This window comes from Acanthaster planci, linkage group LG01, assembly GCF_054643075.1.
Source record: "Acanthaster planci isolate LZ-2023a linkage group LG01, COTS_SCS, whole genome shotgun sequence".
Classification (NCBI taxonomy): Eukaryota; Metazoa; Echinodermata; class Asteroidea; order Valvatida; family Acanthasteridae; genus Acanthaster; species Acanthaster planci.
In genome coordinates this window covers 19675809-19693124 of record NC_141777.1, presented here as the reverse complement: position 1 = coordinate 19693124, position 17316 = coordinate 19675809, and the positions used below count along the sequence as shown (strand labels likewise).

Genomic DNA, 17316 nt, shown 5'->3' with positions numbered 1-17316 from the left:
AACTTTAAAGTAGAAAAGTAGAAGAAACATCAATAAAAATTGGGGCTCTCCCTCTTTTTAATTTTGAACCCTCCCGTTACCATTCGTATGTTGCATGCTGCACTTCTTGGTAACTCCAATAATCAAATCAAAATGGCCTCCATTGAAGAAACTCGCACACGTGTGCGAATGCTGGAACATGAAATAGAAAATGTAGGTAACGTCCCCCACAGATATTTGCATGTTGATATATCTCTGCCTTACTTAGTATAAATGAAACTAGTATTTACTGTAAGACTAGGGGAAGGATTGTCATGGACATGATGGACATTATTGGTGGAGCAGATCGCAGACGACAAAGAATAAATTAGCCCAGTATGAACTTGGCGAAACATCATTGGATCATGACGACAGACATGCTTGATCAGATGATCATGTCATTATCATGGCACGAGGAAAACGTTGGTATCATGTTAATCGTGATGACATGAATGAGGAATAATGATGAACTAAGTAAAGGTTTAAATTTCCTCCAAAGATTGGTGTTCCTTAGCACTTAGTTTTTCCTTGCTCTATGTATCTTTAATAATCAGGCCAGGGCCCCACAATAAAATGTGAAAGTGATAACATGTCTCCAAAAGTGAAATTTAGTGAGGAAAATTTCGACGCATTTACCAAGAAAACACTTTTTTTTGACAAGTCTCATTGGTTTGTGCACAGGGGCATCAAGTGTTGTCCATGTATGGAACTCTTTCCCATACATGTAGTCTATCTGAAAGATTGTGTTTGTGGAGAGAGGACAGGGCTTTGGCTTTTTGAGGGAAATCATGAGGTTAAAAGGCAGCGTACATGACATGACAAAGAGCTGTGAATGAAGACAAATTAGCCAGTGTAGTCTGGTTCCTTGACCTGTATGATGACTTTTGATAAATCTTGATGAATCTTAATATATTCACAATTGCCGGGTCGGGTAACAGATTTGAAACAAAATGGCATGATCCAACTGAGCGGTTGTCATTCGCCAAACATGGGTAAGAACATTATGGGGGTTTTTGTGCTTAAATATTGTCAAAATTCCCTAAACTAGAGCTGTGTGTTACTCAGTAATAGTATTCGGATTAAAGAACAAATGCTCAAGGTCTAAATGTCAGTTATTTTGAAAAAGTGGACTTTGTTTCCTTATTATAGAAACAGGGTGCTTAAGGTAAGTAACACCAGCAAAACATTGCTGTTTATCACTTACATGTATATATCAGTGGTTGGGAGGGGCACAGCCTCCAACTCGAGACCTGTGCTCCTGGCTTGTGTGTGTGCCCCCTCTCCCCGGTCAGAAATAAAAGCAAGAAAAATCTTTTGACGGTCAATTGTTGTAACCGACTGAACTTATCGAGTAACCCCCTGGTCCTCCAGAATATGAGGCCTTCCTCTGTCGAATGTACCCCAGTTATGCCACTGCCACTTAACGTATGTACTATGCTATCATTGGCAAGAGTTCCAAATACATGTATGGACATACTTATTATTTTCCCGTTCTTGACACCCAGGCATGCTAGGCCCAGCAGGTCTTATCAGGGTTACATGTAGGTTCCATGTATTTCTAGTTTTTAGAAACTAGAACAAACCAGTGTTATGCCTTTAGTCACCAAGTCCCTAATTTCACCACCTATTATCAAGTTGGATTAGTCTTCACAGTAAGTGGTGAAATAAGGGACCTGGTAACTATACGGTCACAAGTGTTTCTGGAAGAAATTCGTTCCAAACCTCAGTGTGGGTATTTTTGTCACTCGAGAACATTTTTACTATTCTTAGACATGCATCTACCATAATACATGGAACTTGGATGGGATACCCCCAAGGTTAGGGGTATTGTCATTTCAAAAGGGACAATCCCCTGTCACAGCTCAGGTGCTACAGCCTATGTATCAAAGTAAGGGTAATAAATCCCCTTCAGTGCAGGAAAACTACATGCACCTGTTTCGTTGTTTAATTTTCATCTTCCAAATTATCCTCTGTTTTATTTGCAGCCCCACAGCTCAGATTTTCCAGGAAACTATGTCGGCTTTGATGACAGCTGGAACCATGAAAAGTTTGTGGAGGTACAGGCATGCATAAAACAACTTATTTGAACAGAGGAGGGCAGTGCTTGAAAAACCATCAAATTGAGCTACATGTATCTCCGAAACAGCAGTAGTTTCAGAAAACATGACTGACTTTATAATTCATTTTGCCATTTGATGCAAATCAACTTTCGAAGCCTCTATTATTTTTCAAGGGATTTATTCCTTTTTGCTCTGTTGTATTGTTCTTTCGTTTTGTATTTTTTCCCCGTTAACTTTAGCAAAAGTCTAATGGAGTGAAGGCTGACAGGTTTCTTGAATCTTGATCTTTTTCTGTCTTCAGAATTTCCACATTGACATTGTGCAACTGAGCGAGACGGCAATGGAGTTTGACATGGTCGGCATTGATGCTGCACTAGCCAATGCCTTCAGGAGAATTCTGCTTGCCGAGGTGTGGATTAGTATTTCCCCTTCCGTAGTTCCACCAACTAAAACACAACTGAAGCATTGTATTTGAATCCTAAGTCCACAGGGGTATTGTGGCGAGGGATCTTAGTCACGTCCAACCGCATGCAAGGGTTGTCACAGGGAGGTGTCTACTCAGTCTGACAATTTCCAACCTGGAAACCATTTCTAGGCTGCTCCATGGTAGGATATGTTCAATGACTCCAGCTTCCGCATTTCTTAGAGTGGGCAGTGGATGCTTTTTCTGATAGTTGTCCACTATAACATGGCTCAAGAGGATAAACGGGACGTTACCTACCAGTAAAGACTAATGAAATCCAGTGCCACTGTTGAGTCTAAAAGAATTTTGTACAATGCTACAAGCAGTGTTGTAGCCGAGACCAATTAAGGCCTTCACAAGACCATACAAGATCATCATAAGACCTCCAGTCTGAGTTCAAGCCACAAGCTATTCAAATGAACTGCAACAAAAGCATTCCTTTGTCATTGTTCACCCTATGACTTGTGTCTGGTCTTGTGCATGGTCTTGTGTCCGGTCTTGTATCTGGTCTTGTGATGGTCTTGTGATGGTCTTGTGTCTTGTGTCTGGTCTTGTGTCTGGTCTTGTGTCTGGTCTTGTATCTGGTCTTGTGTCTGGTCTTGTGTCTGGTCTTGTGCATGGTCTTGTTTCTGGTCTTGTGATGGTCTTGTGTCTGGTCTTGTATCTGGTCTTGTGTCTGGTCTTGTGCATGGTCTTGTGTCTGGCTTTGTGTCTGGTCTTGTGCATGGTCTTGTGATGGTCTTGTGCATGGTCTTGTTTCTGGTCTTGTGTCTGGTCTTGTGTCTGGTCTTGTGATGGTCTTGACAACAACACTGGCTACAAGGAACCCTCAACATTTTTTCCCTATGCTATGAGTTTCTTTTTCATCAGACTGCCAGTTATACTTACATCAAAGTAAACAGAGGTAGAGCAAACTAAAACGTTCTGAAAAATGGTGCTAAGATTACATTTTATAGGATCTTATTATATGTGGTTAATATAATGGATGAACATCAGAAAAAAGACCGTTAAGTTTGGCAGGAATTTCGTAGTGCGGGCAGGAATTTGAGTGCTTTTGATGATGAGTGTTTTTTTCCCTCAAGCTCTGGATGCCTTGTCAAGATGTGTATTTCAACAAGCTTTTGTATTTGTTTATTGTAATATTGTGGCCCATGCTCAAGAGCTCAAAGTACATGTAGGTTTACACATGTGTATATGCATGAAGACCAAGTGCAGACAGACCATAAACTTTCTGGCTTTTTTTGACTAAAATTTTACTCTCGACTCTTTAAACGGATGCCACATTTATGGAAGACACCAAGGAACCCTTATTTCTGTCTCTCATTGGTTTTCCGTAAAAGGTGCCCACGATGGCCATCGAAAAGGTGTTTGTGTATAACAACACATCCATCATACAGGACGAGATCTTAGCGCATAGGCTGGGACTGATACCGATCAAGGCAGACCCACGGATGTTTGAGTATCGGCAAGAGGGTATGTCTAGGGGGGAGGGGCATAGCTGGTGGGCAGTGGGGTCATAGGTCATGGGCTGATACCCATGAAGTCTGGCAGACCCAAGAATGTTTGACTTTTGGTCATTCTTGCTGCCACTCTTACAGTCCTGAATTTCTGAAATTCAGTCACTTTTTTTATGTACCTTTGGATTGGGTTTAAGAAGGTGTGCTCACAATTTAAGTTTTGAGAAGAATCACTATTGTTTAATTCTGTTATTTTTTCCTAAAAGTGCCCTTTAAAGAAAAGTTAACATTTTTTAGAAAAACTGTAGCCTCATCGATATACTGTATTCACTGTGCTTCCTTTTCTGTGATTTCTGTCCTCAGGTGATGAGGAGGGAACGGCAGAGGACACCATTGAGTTCCAGCTCAAAGTGAAATGCGCCAAGAACCCCAGCGCTGCCAAGGATGCAACGGATCCTGATGAGCTCTACAAACACTCCAAAGGTAAGCGCCCCTTCATTGGCTGATGGGGAGTGCTCATTTTGTTGGAAGCTACGCGACTGTAACATGTGCGTTTCATTGTCATTTGTGAGCCAGTGAAGTGCAGTTTCCACCGTCACTAGGAAAATGCGCCCTCTCTTTATCCCGCTTTGGATGGATACAGCTTTGACAATTTGAAGTAAAGAGGGAATAATTAATTAGGAATTCAACCAGCACACGGCTGTTGCTAGGTCATGTAATAAGAACATCAGAAGGTTTAAATAGGGAAGAAAAAAAGATTCCGATCAGTTCTAGCAATAAGGCATGGCACAAGTGATACTGCTGATTCCATCCCTGACCAAATTCCACCCGAAGTTTTTTCAGGATTTTGGAGGAGTATGAAATATAAGTCTGCTAGTTTTAGTTCTCAAGGGGCTTGATGCTCCTTATAGTTCAAGTACAGCAAATTAGTTGTTGTTTGCCTGCACAGCGGAGGACTCGGGAAAGTTTCTGGCAAGAATACCACAGGGTTAAGGTTCCGTCTCTACCTTTGAGGGGACTTCAAAATATACAGCCTCAGAAGTGGCAAAGGAATACGTCTCATTCACGACTTTGGTGATAATGAGGGGAATGATGCTGTATTTGATTGCTTTTTGTTTTCACCATAAGTAACCACAGAGTACCTGAAGTGGATCCCCATAGGCAACCAATCAGAGATGGTAAGTATGGCTGGTTTATTATTGCAGAGCTGCAATAAACCAGGAAGCATTTCATAGTTCTCTTTTTTTCTTCAAGGACAGTACAGTGGAATGTTGCTATACCGGACACCACTGTACCGAACATTCGGCTGTACTGATCATCGTCCTTGGCTCCCAATAATTTGTGCACAAAACTTACTGAACATTATGTAGTTGCAAATCAACGGAGATTCGTCACAGCATGCATCAGAGATTGATCCTGAGCGGTAGCTTCATGACTTATAGGATAAACTAAATATCAATTTTGTAACTCAAGATTTAATAAAAACAAAAAATAATTAACAAATTCATTTCTAGAAACTTCAAACGTGAATACAATGGCGAAACATCACAAAAACAGCAAATCATAGTATCACAAGAGGGTGCACTTCAGTTAGACAAGAGATGGCGCTATTCAACATGGCAACGAAACATTCGGCAGTTATTTTCGCTATACCGAACGACCACTGCACCGAACATTTAGCGTGGACCCCGTCGTGTCCGTTATAGCGGCGCTCCACTGTAATTTCAAAGTCACATCTTTGGTAAATTATAAGTTGTTTCCATTCTATTCAAATTCATGATACATTTTGAGTATTTGACAGTGTTGTATTCAAGAGTGTCAGGAAAACCATTCACGAGACCATCCAGAAGACCTCTCATGAGTCACAGGGTAAACACTGACAAAGGAATGCTTTTGTTGCAGTTCATTTGAATAGCTTGTGCCTTGAAGCCAGACTGGAGGTCTTGTGTTGGTCTTGAAATGGTCTTGTAGGGGTCTCGTCTGGTCTCTGGTCTCGTTTTTTTCTAATGCAGTATGGGGAAGGAGCCATTCGTCCTGTTCACGACGACATCCTGATTGCCAAGCTGAGACCAGGCCAAGAGATGGATCTCAAGATGCATTGCGTCAAAGGCTTCGGCAAGGATCACGCCAAGTTCTCGCCTGTGGGTACGTTTTCTGGTCAGATGCTGTATACAGATCACAACACGGGTCTTATGTGGACAAGAGGGGCATTATCCACACCTTCCAAACTGCTGGAAATCAAAGCCTAATTTGCCCTAACTAAATAAGTTAGCAAGTCACCAGAACTAATTCTGACTTTCTTGCTCTTTTGCCATTCTTGCACAGTGGGAGTCAAAAGAGACGTTAAAATTTTTACTCAAATGATATCTGTAAGATATAAAAGATTTAGTTTACCATATTGGTTGTTAAAAACTAAAAATCGTCAAATGCACTCTCGTGGTCATAAAAGCCAATGAAGTGGAAAAGAAAACCTTTCATGTGTAGCACCGATTAACAATATTAATTGGCTTTGCTTCGGAGATGTTAATTTTATTTGAGGTGTTTTTCCTGATACACCAACTTATATATTCACACTATATCTTCAGTGAGGGTGGAGAGCTGTGAAATAATCACACGCTTGATCGGTTGGGATTGGAACCCATGACTTCCTGCTTTACTAGTGCTGAATTGCCAGGATTGGGAGGCTGGCTCAAATCCAGTGCAGTCAAAGATAATGTGGGTTTTTTTTCACTGCTCTCGGATCACACCGATGCATCAATGCAAGTGCAAAACATAGTTTTAGAAAAAGAGATTACTAGCAGGAAACCTACTCAACATTTCTTCACTTTGTTTCTGACATTCACAATGAGCTTCCTGTGCATTCAACAGCTACCGCATCCTACAGGTTACTCCCAGAGATCATCCTCACAAGGCCAGTAGAGGGGGAACAAGCTGACAGGTTAGCCCAGTGCTTCTCCCCCGGGGTCATTGAAGTCAAAGAGATCAATGGTGAGTTCCGTACATTATGGTAGACATAGTTACTGCTACATGCATTCTATGTGCTGAAAAAAAACCACAGATAAGGATCTGCTGCCACGAGCCAGAGCACTCGCCCGTTAAAACTGGCTAGAGAGCATAACGCATTTCAACGTTTGTCCCCATTTCCTGTTCCATTTATTCCAGGAGTGAGGCAAGCTGTGGTTGCCCATCCCAGACGAGACACTTGCAGTCGAGAAGTCCTCAGACATGAGGTAAGGGCAGTTGGCTCTTAAAACTATGATGACAGTGGTTTAACCCTAACAGCCTGGGGGGGGGTTTGACCATTTCACCGCAGTGGGGGGCCCCAAGAACCCGGCTTTCCCACACCCAATCTGTTTGAAACTTGGCAAGTTTGTGAAGACAATTCTCATGAGTACATCAGTGAAGTTTCAGTTTAGTCCAATCTGTGGCTTTTGTTTAATACAGCCATTTGAAGTTCATGGCCTCACACTTATGAGCGCTGGGCGTAACCAGTCGGAAAAGTATACATTTTAGACTGACTCGTCTAGGAAAAATGGTTGTTTTATGAGATTGTCTGATTTTCACTAATTGGTTTCAAAGTGATCACCCCGCCCCAGCTGTTTCAGGGTTGTCAGAACTTGAATTGATTAAATGTCTAATATAGTTTCATGTTAGTGTCTTGGTGTGGAAAATTAAATGCTTTGACCATCCATCAGTACAGTTATCCAAACTCAGATACATTTGCATAAACTAATTTGTAGCCCTATAACTAAGCAATAATTGAAGTAAGAAGCACACTCTTTTCCCCCTTCAAATGTTAACGTAGAATTAAAGGAACTTAAGAAAGAAAGAAAGAGATAAGCTATAACAATCACCTGCTTTTTCCATTTTGCAAAAAGGACTTGAAAGATTGTGTGAAACTCAACCGAGTGCGGAATCATTTCATATGTAAGTTGGTTGCACAGAGGTTTATTTATTAAAGCAAGATTGTTGCTCCTGAAAAGGACAAGAACGACTGAATTTATCTAAAAAAATAAATGTCAGCCCTGGAGAAGGTTTCAGTTTGTGCATCGTGGCATGACAGATCTAGGATCGTGTATGCTAGGGCGAGAAATGGTTTTCAATGATAATTATCCTTAGAGATAAGAGAAGATGTCATATTAACCACTTGCTGCCGGGGAACCCTGTTTCGAGCACGATGGGTTTATACGCAGAGACCAGCTGCCCGAAATGGGACAAAAAGAGCTGGTCCATGTAACAAAGACCGTACTCGGAACAAAAGACCTGCTGCTGGGAATTGCCATCATTTTTCAGCTTGCATTTTTCAAAGGTAATTTGTCACTGTTTTGAAACAGTATACCACTGTTGTGGGCATAGCCCGCCCGCGGTTTAGCACCGCGGACAAAAGTGCTCCTGAGCCCCATTGATGAGCGACACAGCACCGCTGCATGCTAATCCAGCTGCATTTGAAAAGACGCCACTCATATTCACTGGGGACGAAGGAAATTACACGACACCTCACATTTCTGGGCTCTCTTTACAGGGCGGCAGGCCTGGCTGAAATACTCAGGAGTCAATGAAGGTTGCCTGTCAGCTTAGAGTAGCCACCAAACAGTCATTCATGTGGGTGTAAACGTCCATTTAAAATGAAATGATAAATTTTTGAAGAATTTTGAAGAATAAAAATCTCCTGCACTGCATTTTTAAAAGCACCCGGCAGCAAGTGGTTAATGTCATATCATTAATAGATTATTGTGAGTTCTTTGATCTTGTTTAGTCCTCTTAATGTTTGCAAATTATTCACTTTCAATTTTGAAGTTGAAAAGTTGTGGCACATTGTATTGTGAGTCCCTGCTGCTAGTGTTTTTGACATTAGCATGATTGAAAACAAAAACAAGAAAGTTTAGTTGAGCTGTCCATCTGTGTACGCTTCTTGCTCCTTCACTGTCAGTTTCAGTGGAATCAACTGGTGCCCTGCCTCCAGAGACACTGGTGTCCGAGGCCATCAAGATCCTCATGACCAAGAGCCGCTCCTTCAAAAGTGAGCTGGAACGACTCGGCACGCAGCCAAGATGACGTCCCAGCAGCCGCCGCGGAAACATTCGACCTAAAACTGGTAGAACATTCTGTTTTGCTTAGGCCTGCACTCATACCTCAAGTGTTGCCTCTGGATTTTGAATTCCAGCTCAAATCATTCAAAATTTGAAGAGAAAACAATGCAAATATTACTCTTGAAACGCAGCCCATAACAGAGCTCTTGTTTGTGTGATAAAGTGTAAATACAGACATTTGTGCTCCATTTAAGTTTGAACCTGATCTCCCTCCAAGAATGATTTGCTTCATGGATCCAACAAAACCCTCTCTTCAGAGGCCAGATGAACACAATGTACGACTGCGCCAGTTAATTTACAAAAACAGTGCTCTGAGTGCTGAATTCGCAGTAGTTACTCGAAACCAACTTTTGGCAACATGAAGATCACTGAGAAAAACTGGACTATGCATGCCGGTAAAGAGTTACAACCATTTGTAAATAAATAAACAAGCACAGCGATGACCAATATGTCTGCTCAATGATACTTTATTACAATACGCTTCATTGAATACTAAGTACAACATAATTCCTGTTTTTTTCCTTTTACTGTTAAATACTGTGGCGGGAGCTACATCCAATACACAGACACTGTTTCTACCAACTGCACATTCATTTTTTTGGTTCTTAAATACGTTAAGATCTGATCTTGCTTGCCTGTTTTTTGTTCTCTGTACAGATGTCCTTTCAATCTACGCACTAATTTTCTGTTAAACTTCTCAGATCTAAATGCAGCTTTTTTTGTGAGCTTCGTCCATATGGCTCACCTAGGTACGTGTGATGTTACAATGTTACAAGCACCCTTAGATGGTTTCAACTAGTTTAAAACAGATAACGTTTTTTCAAGTTTCAACATAAAGAAAAAAAAATCAAAAATAGTACTTGTAAAACTCAATTATTAATTTACAAAATAAGGCCTTACAATTTTTCGATGTTTTTAAGTTACTGAAAAAGTTTTCAGCAATGTTTTCGGTGGTCACTGAAATTTATACAGGGTTTAAATAATACATGCAAATATTCACTTATAGGGCTTTACAAATGGTTGAATTATACAAAGGTGAATTATCTAGCATAAAAATAGTACTTTTTTCCATAAAAGGAGCTAAACGTATTTCATGAGCTAAGTATTCAAGGGTGCCCTTTCCAGGAACTTGTAAAACAAGAAACAAACTAGCCTAAAAATGTGTTCCATTTGATTGTTTGGTTTTCAACATTTTTTCAAGGTTGCAGCGATCACTTCCCTGCAATTTTGCATGTTCACCATGGTAGTCAAGTTCTATTCGACACTGCAGTTACACTGCTCAACATTAAATCTTTCCTCCTGCATTTTGGTTATCCATTGCATGTATAAGAATGACCGTGAGGGAAAAAACTTGACGGTTAAATAATAAAAAAAAAATCTTATACTACAAGATTGCAGTTGCATAAAGAAATGTACAAATATATATTTTAGAAAAATTACACTCAGCGAAAGCCCTTCATTACAAAATTCAAGATCGTCTCCAGTTTACAGTGGCCCATTCCGAGAAACAGCAAATTCACTGGACATTGAACATCTTCTCTTCTTTTCAATTCGGTCTATCAACATCTTTAGCCATGACAAGTTTCACGAAGGATGATGGCACTGGCCCACTGACATAAGCAATTTGGGTGGCTGTGAAAAGTTGACACCATATGGTACTTTCAAACTGAGGCGGACTAGGCTTTCTGACCAACAATAAAACTGCAGAAGAGTTTAAGACCGCATCAAAGTCTTGAAAAAGACGTATGAGCTCGAGTTGAGGTTCTACTAACGATGAATCTACACCATCATCACTGTAGTCTCAAGCTGAAACGAAGTCACTACAAATTCATATCTAATATAAATAAGCCGTTAAAATAGGTAATTGGTGCGAACACAGTTTCAGTGATTTTGGGACAATTTCATAGAAATAAATAATTCCTGTATGGCTTTGTGGAAAGATGTGCCCTTGTCCTTGAAAAATGTTTCACTGTTAAAGGTTAAATGAACAAAGATTCCATCAAGATGGTGCACTGAAGTTCAAAAAATAATACCTCCATCTATTTCAAGTACAAAGTTGCAATTCTACGCTATCAATACAGGTCTAATCTACTACAAATCACAATTCCATATTTAACAAATAATTGTTGCGTATTTTGCGACACTTTCTTTTTCCTCCCCGCAAGACAAGAGGGAGAATTCCATCACATTGAAGACAAAATCTAGTCAAAGAAGACTTCCTTTGGAGACATATGACCATTTTCCAAACCCCGGCTTCATCTCTTGATCTTGCATTAAGAGAAACTTTTTATAGATGACATTAACTGTGGCCTCATGTTGAAAGAATTTGAAGTTTCAGAGGTACATCGAAGACCACTACTCAAGATTCCATTCGAGTCAACGGGCCTACAATCTGATAGACAGGCAGGAAATAAAGCCGCGATTTAAAAAAGTACCCCACAGAAATCTTCCTTGAACAACTTGATCATCGTACAAGGCAGACCACTATCATAGATGTACATTACATGAACACATTTCTTGGTTTGTCATTATACACACATGAACTGTACATTCATATTCCTAAGGAATATAATTACAACATTCTTCATCCAGTCACTTGAGACTCGCACAAAGACGGCAGTTACCTGTTTAAATACCATGATCCTTTAACTTTTTTTTTTTACACATAATGCTTTTAAAACCACACAAAAATACAAACCATGCACTACACTATGTACTATTTTGCTGTACATGTCAAGTATTTTACAGTTCCGCCCCCAAAAGACTTCCTTTTGACATGAATTGCAATTTGCAAATTTGTGTGTGCTTCCAATTTGCATAGCTGTCAAATTTCCACTCGTTACTGAATCGCAGCGTTACAATCTTCCACGTTACTGAATCGCAACGTTACAATCTTCCACATGTTACTGAATGGCAGCACTACAATTTTCCACTTGTTACTGAATGACAACGTTACAAAAGACAAGCTTAAACACTTGGCCAGCATAGTGTAGATTAAGACGTACCTTGATTATAAGCCACTTCAAGAATTATTTTGCGCACTGCCACGAGACCAACATTCTGGCCCTTGACATGACACCCTGGAGCCTCCTGAACTACATTCATATCAGGAGCCAGCATGAATGAACTAATGTACCCCCGGTTCCACAGAGATGATGCATTGGTGCATTTTGGAAGCTGTGATAAATCACCATTCTGTGAACAGTGGTTGAACGCGGTGGCGATTCATCCTTTTTTTTTTTTGAGCAGCAATGACCAGTTAATTGTGAAGTCGGAAACATGTTATCACTTTCACGGATGCCAAAATGCATCCCGGTTTGCAGACGGATTTTATGACCCAGAGAAAATAGTCTGAACCAAGTATGGGCACACTTTGACTTCCCGGACTCATTTGCCGTGTTCATGCATGGAGAATTGCTGTATTTATATCACCTGTGTTTCACACAAACTGTCTTGACATTCTAACACATTCTTAGCAGTGTTCAGACAGTCAATGGTTTCCATAATCTTGCAGCCGAAACTCACTTGCATGACAACAAGAAATAAGGCCCACTATAATTTCGAGTTGTCTCACCGATTAAAAACAGAAGGTAGCTCATTAACAATACACATGTACCACTTCCCGTACAAAACAGTATATATCTCCATACCTCCTGCACTCTGAACCCCCCTTTTTTTAACGAGCAAGCAGTCATGGAGTTTTCAAATAAACTGTCCAAGAAGGTCCAATATCATGTACAAGAACAATGGACGGCTTGATTTTGCACAATTATATCATTTTTAACAGCTTTAAGACTGCAACACTGTTACTCGGTGTCACCCTCAAACACATATGAAAATGCCCCTTAATTTTTTTTTAATTTCTCAACTCAAGTAATGAAATTCTGCCAGATTTTATGTCACTGTTGTCCGTCTGTTTAAGAAAGCAGAAAAGTTTCACTACACCATCTTTCAGTTGGGCCTGCTATGGACAATACAGGCACTGAATGCATTCACTGCATCTAAATGTACACACTGCATGTTGAGGGGAAAAATGCATCGGTGTTTAACTGCGCACGAAGTACAGATGACACTATGAGGCCTACAAGGAAGACAAGTGAAAGACGCCGTGCATATGTAAAACTGCTTTGCTTTCCCGTCCCAAATAATGCTGAGGGTGCAGTAATGCATAGAGTTGCTGTACTGTTGTAATACGGCCGATTCACAACAGTGCGCCCTCAAGAGTTTGCAACATGTTGGTCAATCACAGTGTGCAAAATCTGTCCACCCAATGCGCTATGGAAAGGGTTGACAGATTTTGCACATTGTGATTTACCAACCCGTTGCAAACTCTTGGGGGCGCACTGTTGTGAATCGCCCGTATGAGTAATTCAAAATCTATTCTAAAGGATCATTATGCACAGACGCACATGGATCCCAATTACTGTAAATCTACAAGAGACCTCTTTGGTGAATAAAAAGAAACCAGAGCCTGCAACACCTATTGAAAGTTAGTGACATCCTTCACAGCAAATACTCGTATTCATGTTCCAAGTCACACACAATTTGCAGCGAGGCAAATGTAAAAGGATGTGACCACTGCAAGAAACGAGCCAAATGGCACGAGCAATCAGCGGGTTCCAACACCCAAAATGGTTGGCGCCACACTGAATAATACCCGGCAGCAATGTACTGGCACAAGAAGTCAGCAACATACAAAGTGAACAACCAAAACAGAGAAGAGGTCCAATCAAGAGCTGAAATTCCCTGGAATGTGAAAATCTGAAAAGACGTTTTTTTGTCAGTGAGCTCCATCCTGAGGTTCAGTGAAAATTTGCATCCAACTTGCTCTTGGCAGACACTTGAAAATTTCTTCCACGACATCACAATTTTAAGAGGCCAAAAGAAATCGGAGCCCTCTTTTTTGAACTGAGTAACCACCTTGCACTTTGTGAATACATGTGCAATACTTTCTTGCAGAGATAACTGTACTTATTAATATAGTGCAAAATTGTTCAATTTCTTTTACATTCAAACACATTTTTTTTAACAAAGTAGCAGTAATCCATTTTAACTCGTGTATTTGCATCTTTCCGTCCCTACACTTTCCAAAACAATTTGTGTAAATATCAGGATGCTGCAGAGGATAAACATTATTTCTGTCCAACCAATACAAACAAGGTCAAGTCGAGGTGTTTCTAATCTCACATTCAACACGTTTTCCTATGGGTTGCTCACTGATGGTCTATAATTCAAGGCTTAATATTATTACAAAATATGATTTAAACAATTGAAACATTAAAAGTACAATAAAACTTTACAAAAACAAAACTGGATACAATTAAAAAACAAAAAACAGAATTCTCAATAGGCAAGGAAGCATGGACAACCTACAATTCTGTCAAAACAACAATGTATCTACACAATACCAAGCTGTAGAGTTGTTTCAGTCAAAATGCTACATCATCCAAGGGCCTTGCTCAAGTCTTTGGTTTAAGATGCAGGGTTAGCTGGATTTTAAGCTCAATACGAATCCCAGCTCTACTACAGCCACCTTTACACTGTACAATGTGAAGCCAAAGATGGGTCATTTTGGCCACACACACCCCAGGCCTGCAAATGGTTCCTGGGCCAGAGATGGCACCCCTGCTGGACGTTAAGCCCAATGTCAAAAAAGCCCGGAGATAAGCACCAGAGTACAAGTGCACCTCATCATTAATTAAGGGAAAAAAAAAACAGGCACGCAATGTTACATCAAACTGGCCTGACAAAAGTTAGTAAAAAAAAATTGAAGAAAAGAAAAGTAAATACCGTTACTTGAGTCAATTAACCATAATATCAAATGAGTCATCGAATCAACCTGGTTAATTGCAGTTTCCCACTTTGTACTGTTGAAGTTATCACGTGGAACATCGGTCACACTTCCAACTCGGAAGCAGCATGATAATGCCTCATGGGAAAGTAGCTCAGATAGCTTTCACTCAGGGAGAAGGAATGCATTCTTAGGCTCGGAGTAAAACAAAATTAAAAACTCCGTCAGCAAAGACTGGGAGCCAAGGTACCTATCTACACTCTCCAACATAAGAATGACACTTCTCCCAATGTTGTGCACTGCACAAAGCTATTAGCCAGTCGCACTAAGGAGGGTAATGTGGCTCTGGAGAAGAAATAACAAAATCCCTTCCACTATATCTCTCCTGGGGGTGAATTTCTCCCTACACAAATGATCCATTTGAAAGAACCTTTCATTACTTGTATTCTATTACATGCAATTATAATTTCACGTCACACCAAAAACAACAACAAAAAAAACCAAAAAAACAAAAACTAAAGAAACCCTAACAACACACAAAGAACAAACCATCAGCTTGATTAGCTTAAACAAAGCTTTAAACAAGGAAGACTTGTAACTTATTCGGAAAAGAGACTCCTGAATTTGAATAAATACTTGAATTAACCTGATCTGATGTCGTAATTCAGTCTCTCAGTAGTCAAAAAGTGTACAAAAACTGCAAAAGAGTTGGCACGTTAAAAGGCCACTGTCCACCAGTAATACAGCAGTACACTTGTGCAGCAAATAAGAGATCATCAATGAAAGTACTTTTTTTTTGTAACAGTAAATCTTTTGGTCAAGTTCTCTCTAAACACTGCAGGGTGTTTGTAGCACACAGGGATAAATGTACTTGCACAAGAGAAGGGACTTTTATACTTCAAACAACGAACTACATTTCCGCACACTCCGCGGTTGAAGTCAGTTTCATCGAATACACATCACAGACAACAGTTTGGGTTGAACATACACGAAAAACAACTGTACAAAAACCGCACCATTAGCTTTACAGTAAAGTAAGTGACAGCATTTGTTTCTGCACAAACATTCAGCAGGTCAGCGTGCGCACGCATTGACACAAGCGAGGGGTGCCGACGGACAAATCTGACAATGTCACACTGCGGGTTTAGACAGGGAACAAGTGTGGGGGGGGCATGCTACAAGTAAATGCGATGCAAATGACGGCTTCTCAGAGGTTTTCGCAGGTGTTCTGGTCCGCGTAACTGGGGACTTCTACGAAGGTCAATACCTTTGAAGAGCATGTTACATAGTGCGTGCAGTTTGGGCAACAATAAACAAATACAAGTATTTTTTTAAATTGTCTGTAACAAGGCCCCTCTCAATTGCAAATCTCGAGGGAAACACATATCAATGACACAACTGGTCTCCGTGCACTTAACCTATTTTGAGATTGGGCTGTATTTTGTGCAGCACGATGTGACCGTTGTGGGGCTAGGGAGTCCCTTCACTCCGTGTCCTCACACACTGCTGTCGGGTAATATATTCTGCAAGGCCAGGGCGATGTCGCTGAAGGAGTAGCGGTCCTTGGCGCTCTCAGCCCAGCAGCGGTGCATCAGGATCTCCACCTCGTCCGGCGTGCCAACCGGCGTCTCCAGTGTCAGGCCGCCATCCAGCAGCGCCCGCATCAGGGCGTCGTTGTCCAGGCTCTCGTGGGGCAAGTGGCCCTGGGCAAACACCTCCCAGACAAAGACCCCGTAGGCCCAGACGTCGCTCTTGGTGGACAGCTCGTCCTCGAAGACGGCCTCAGGTGGCATCCAGCGCACCGGCACCAACTTCTGCCGATACTCGTGGTACTCGGCCCGGTACAGGTCGCGGCTGACCGCCATCAGGCTGACCTTGACCTCCATGGCCGGGCTGAGGAGGCAGTTGCGGGCTGCCAGGTCGCCGTGGATGAAGCGGTGGCTGGCCACGTGCTCCATGCCCAAGGCCACCTGGTTGATCACATCCAGCTTCTGGGCTAGGGTTAGGGGTGGTGGCACATTGGCGGTACCATTCTCACCCCGGGTGGCCTGCAGGTACTGCTTCAGGTCTCCCTGTCAGATTCCAAAGCAAAAAAAAAAACATGGGTCAATCTTTTCATCAATACTTGATAGAAGTATCCACTTTTCTTGTCTATAAACTTATGTGCAAAGCAAACTGGCTGGGAACATATCTTCACAAGGGGAAAAAAAACACTTGAATCCTCATGAGATGGGCAATTTAAATTATCTTATCAACAACTTCCTCTGACACTCTTGTCAACGTTCTCCACAAAATTTTTACATTTAGCAAGACAGCTCAGTAGGCAAAAAGTCATTAGAGAAACAGAAATGCTGCGAAGCGTTTTGTGCCAATTCTTATTGGCTCATTGCAATAAACACTGACCAGATAAGGCGTTCAAATCTCTCATTTTGTGTAA

At 41.1% G+C, this 17316-nt stretch overlaps 2 protein-coding genes across 2 annotated transcripts in view; one reads left to right on the top strand and one right to left on the bottom strand.

The window, feature by feature from the left end:
* The first annotated feature begins 103 nt into the window (after nucleotides 1–103).
* On the top strand, nucleotides 104–10191 carry LOC110982870 (DNA-directed RNA polymerases I and III subunit RPAC1-like). The gene is made up of 11 exons (XM_022241608.2): nucleotides 104–192; nucleotides 2004–2075; nucleotides 2380–2487; nucleotides 3882–4014; nucleotides 4362–4481; nucleotides 5127–5176; nucleotides 6011–6143; nucleotides 6867–6986; nucleotides 7161–7228; nucleotides 7877–7925; nucleotides 8929–10191. The coding sequence occupies exons 1-11, from the start codon at nucleotides 133–135 to the stop codon at nucleotides 9051–9053; spliced, it is 1038 nt and encodes a 345-aa protein (XP_022097300.1). The 5' UTR covers nucleotides 104–132; the 3' UTR covers nucleotides 9054–10191.
* Nucleotides 9540–17316, bottom strand: part of LOC110982872 (inactive tyrosine-protein kinase 7-like) — a 57096-nt gene continuing 49319 nt past the window's right edge. The window contains exon 13 of the mRNA XM_022241611.2: nucleotides 9540–16951. Coding sequence (XP_022097303.2) covers nucleotides 16376–16951 — 576 coding nt within the window. The 3' untranslated portion in view covers nucleotides 9540–16375. The remainder of the gene's footprint in view (nucleotides 16952–17316) is intronic.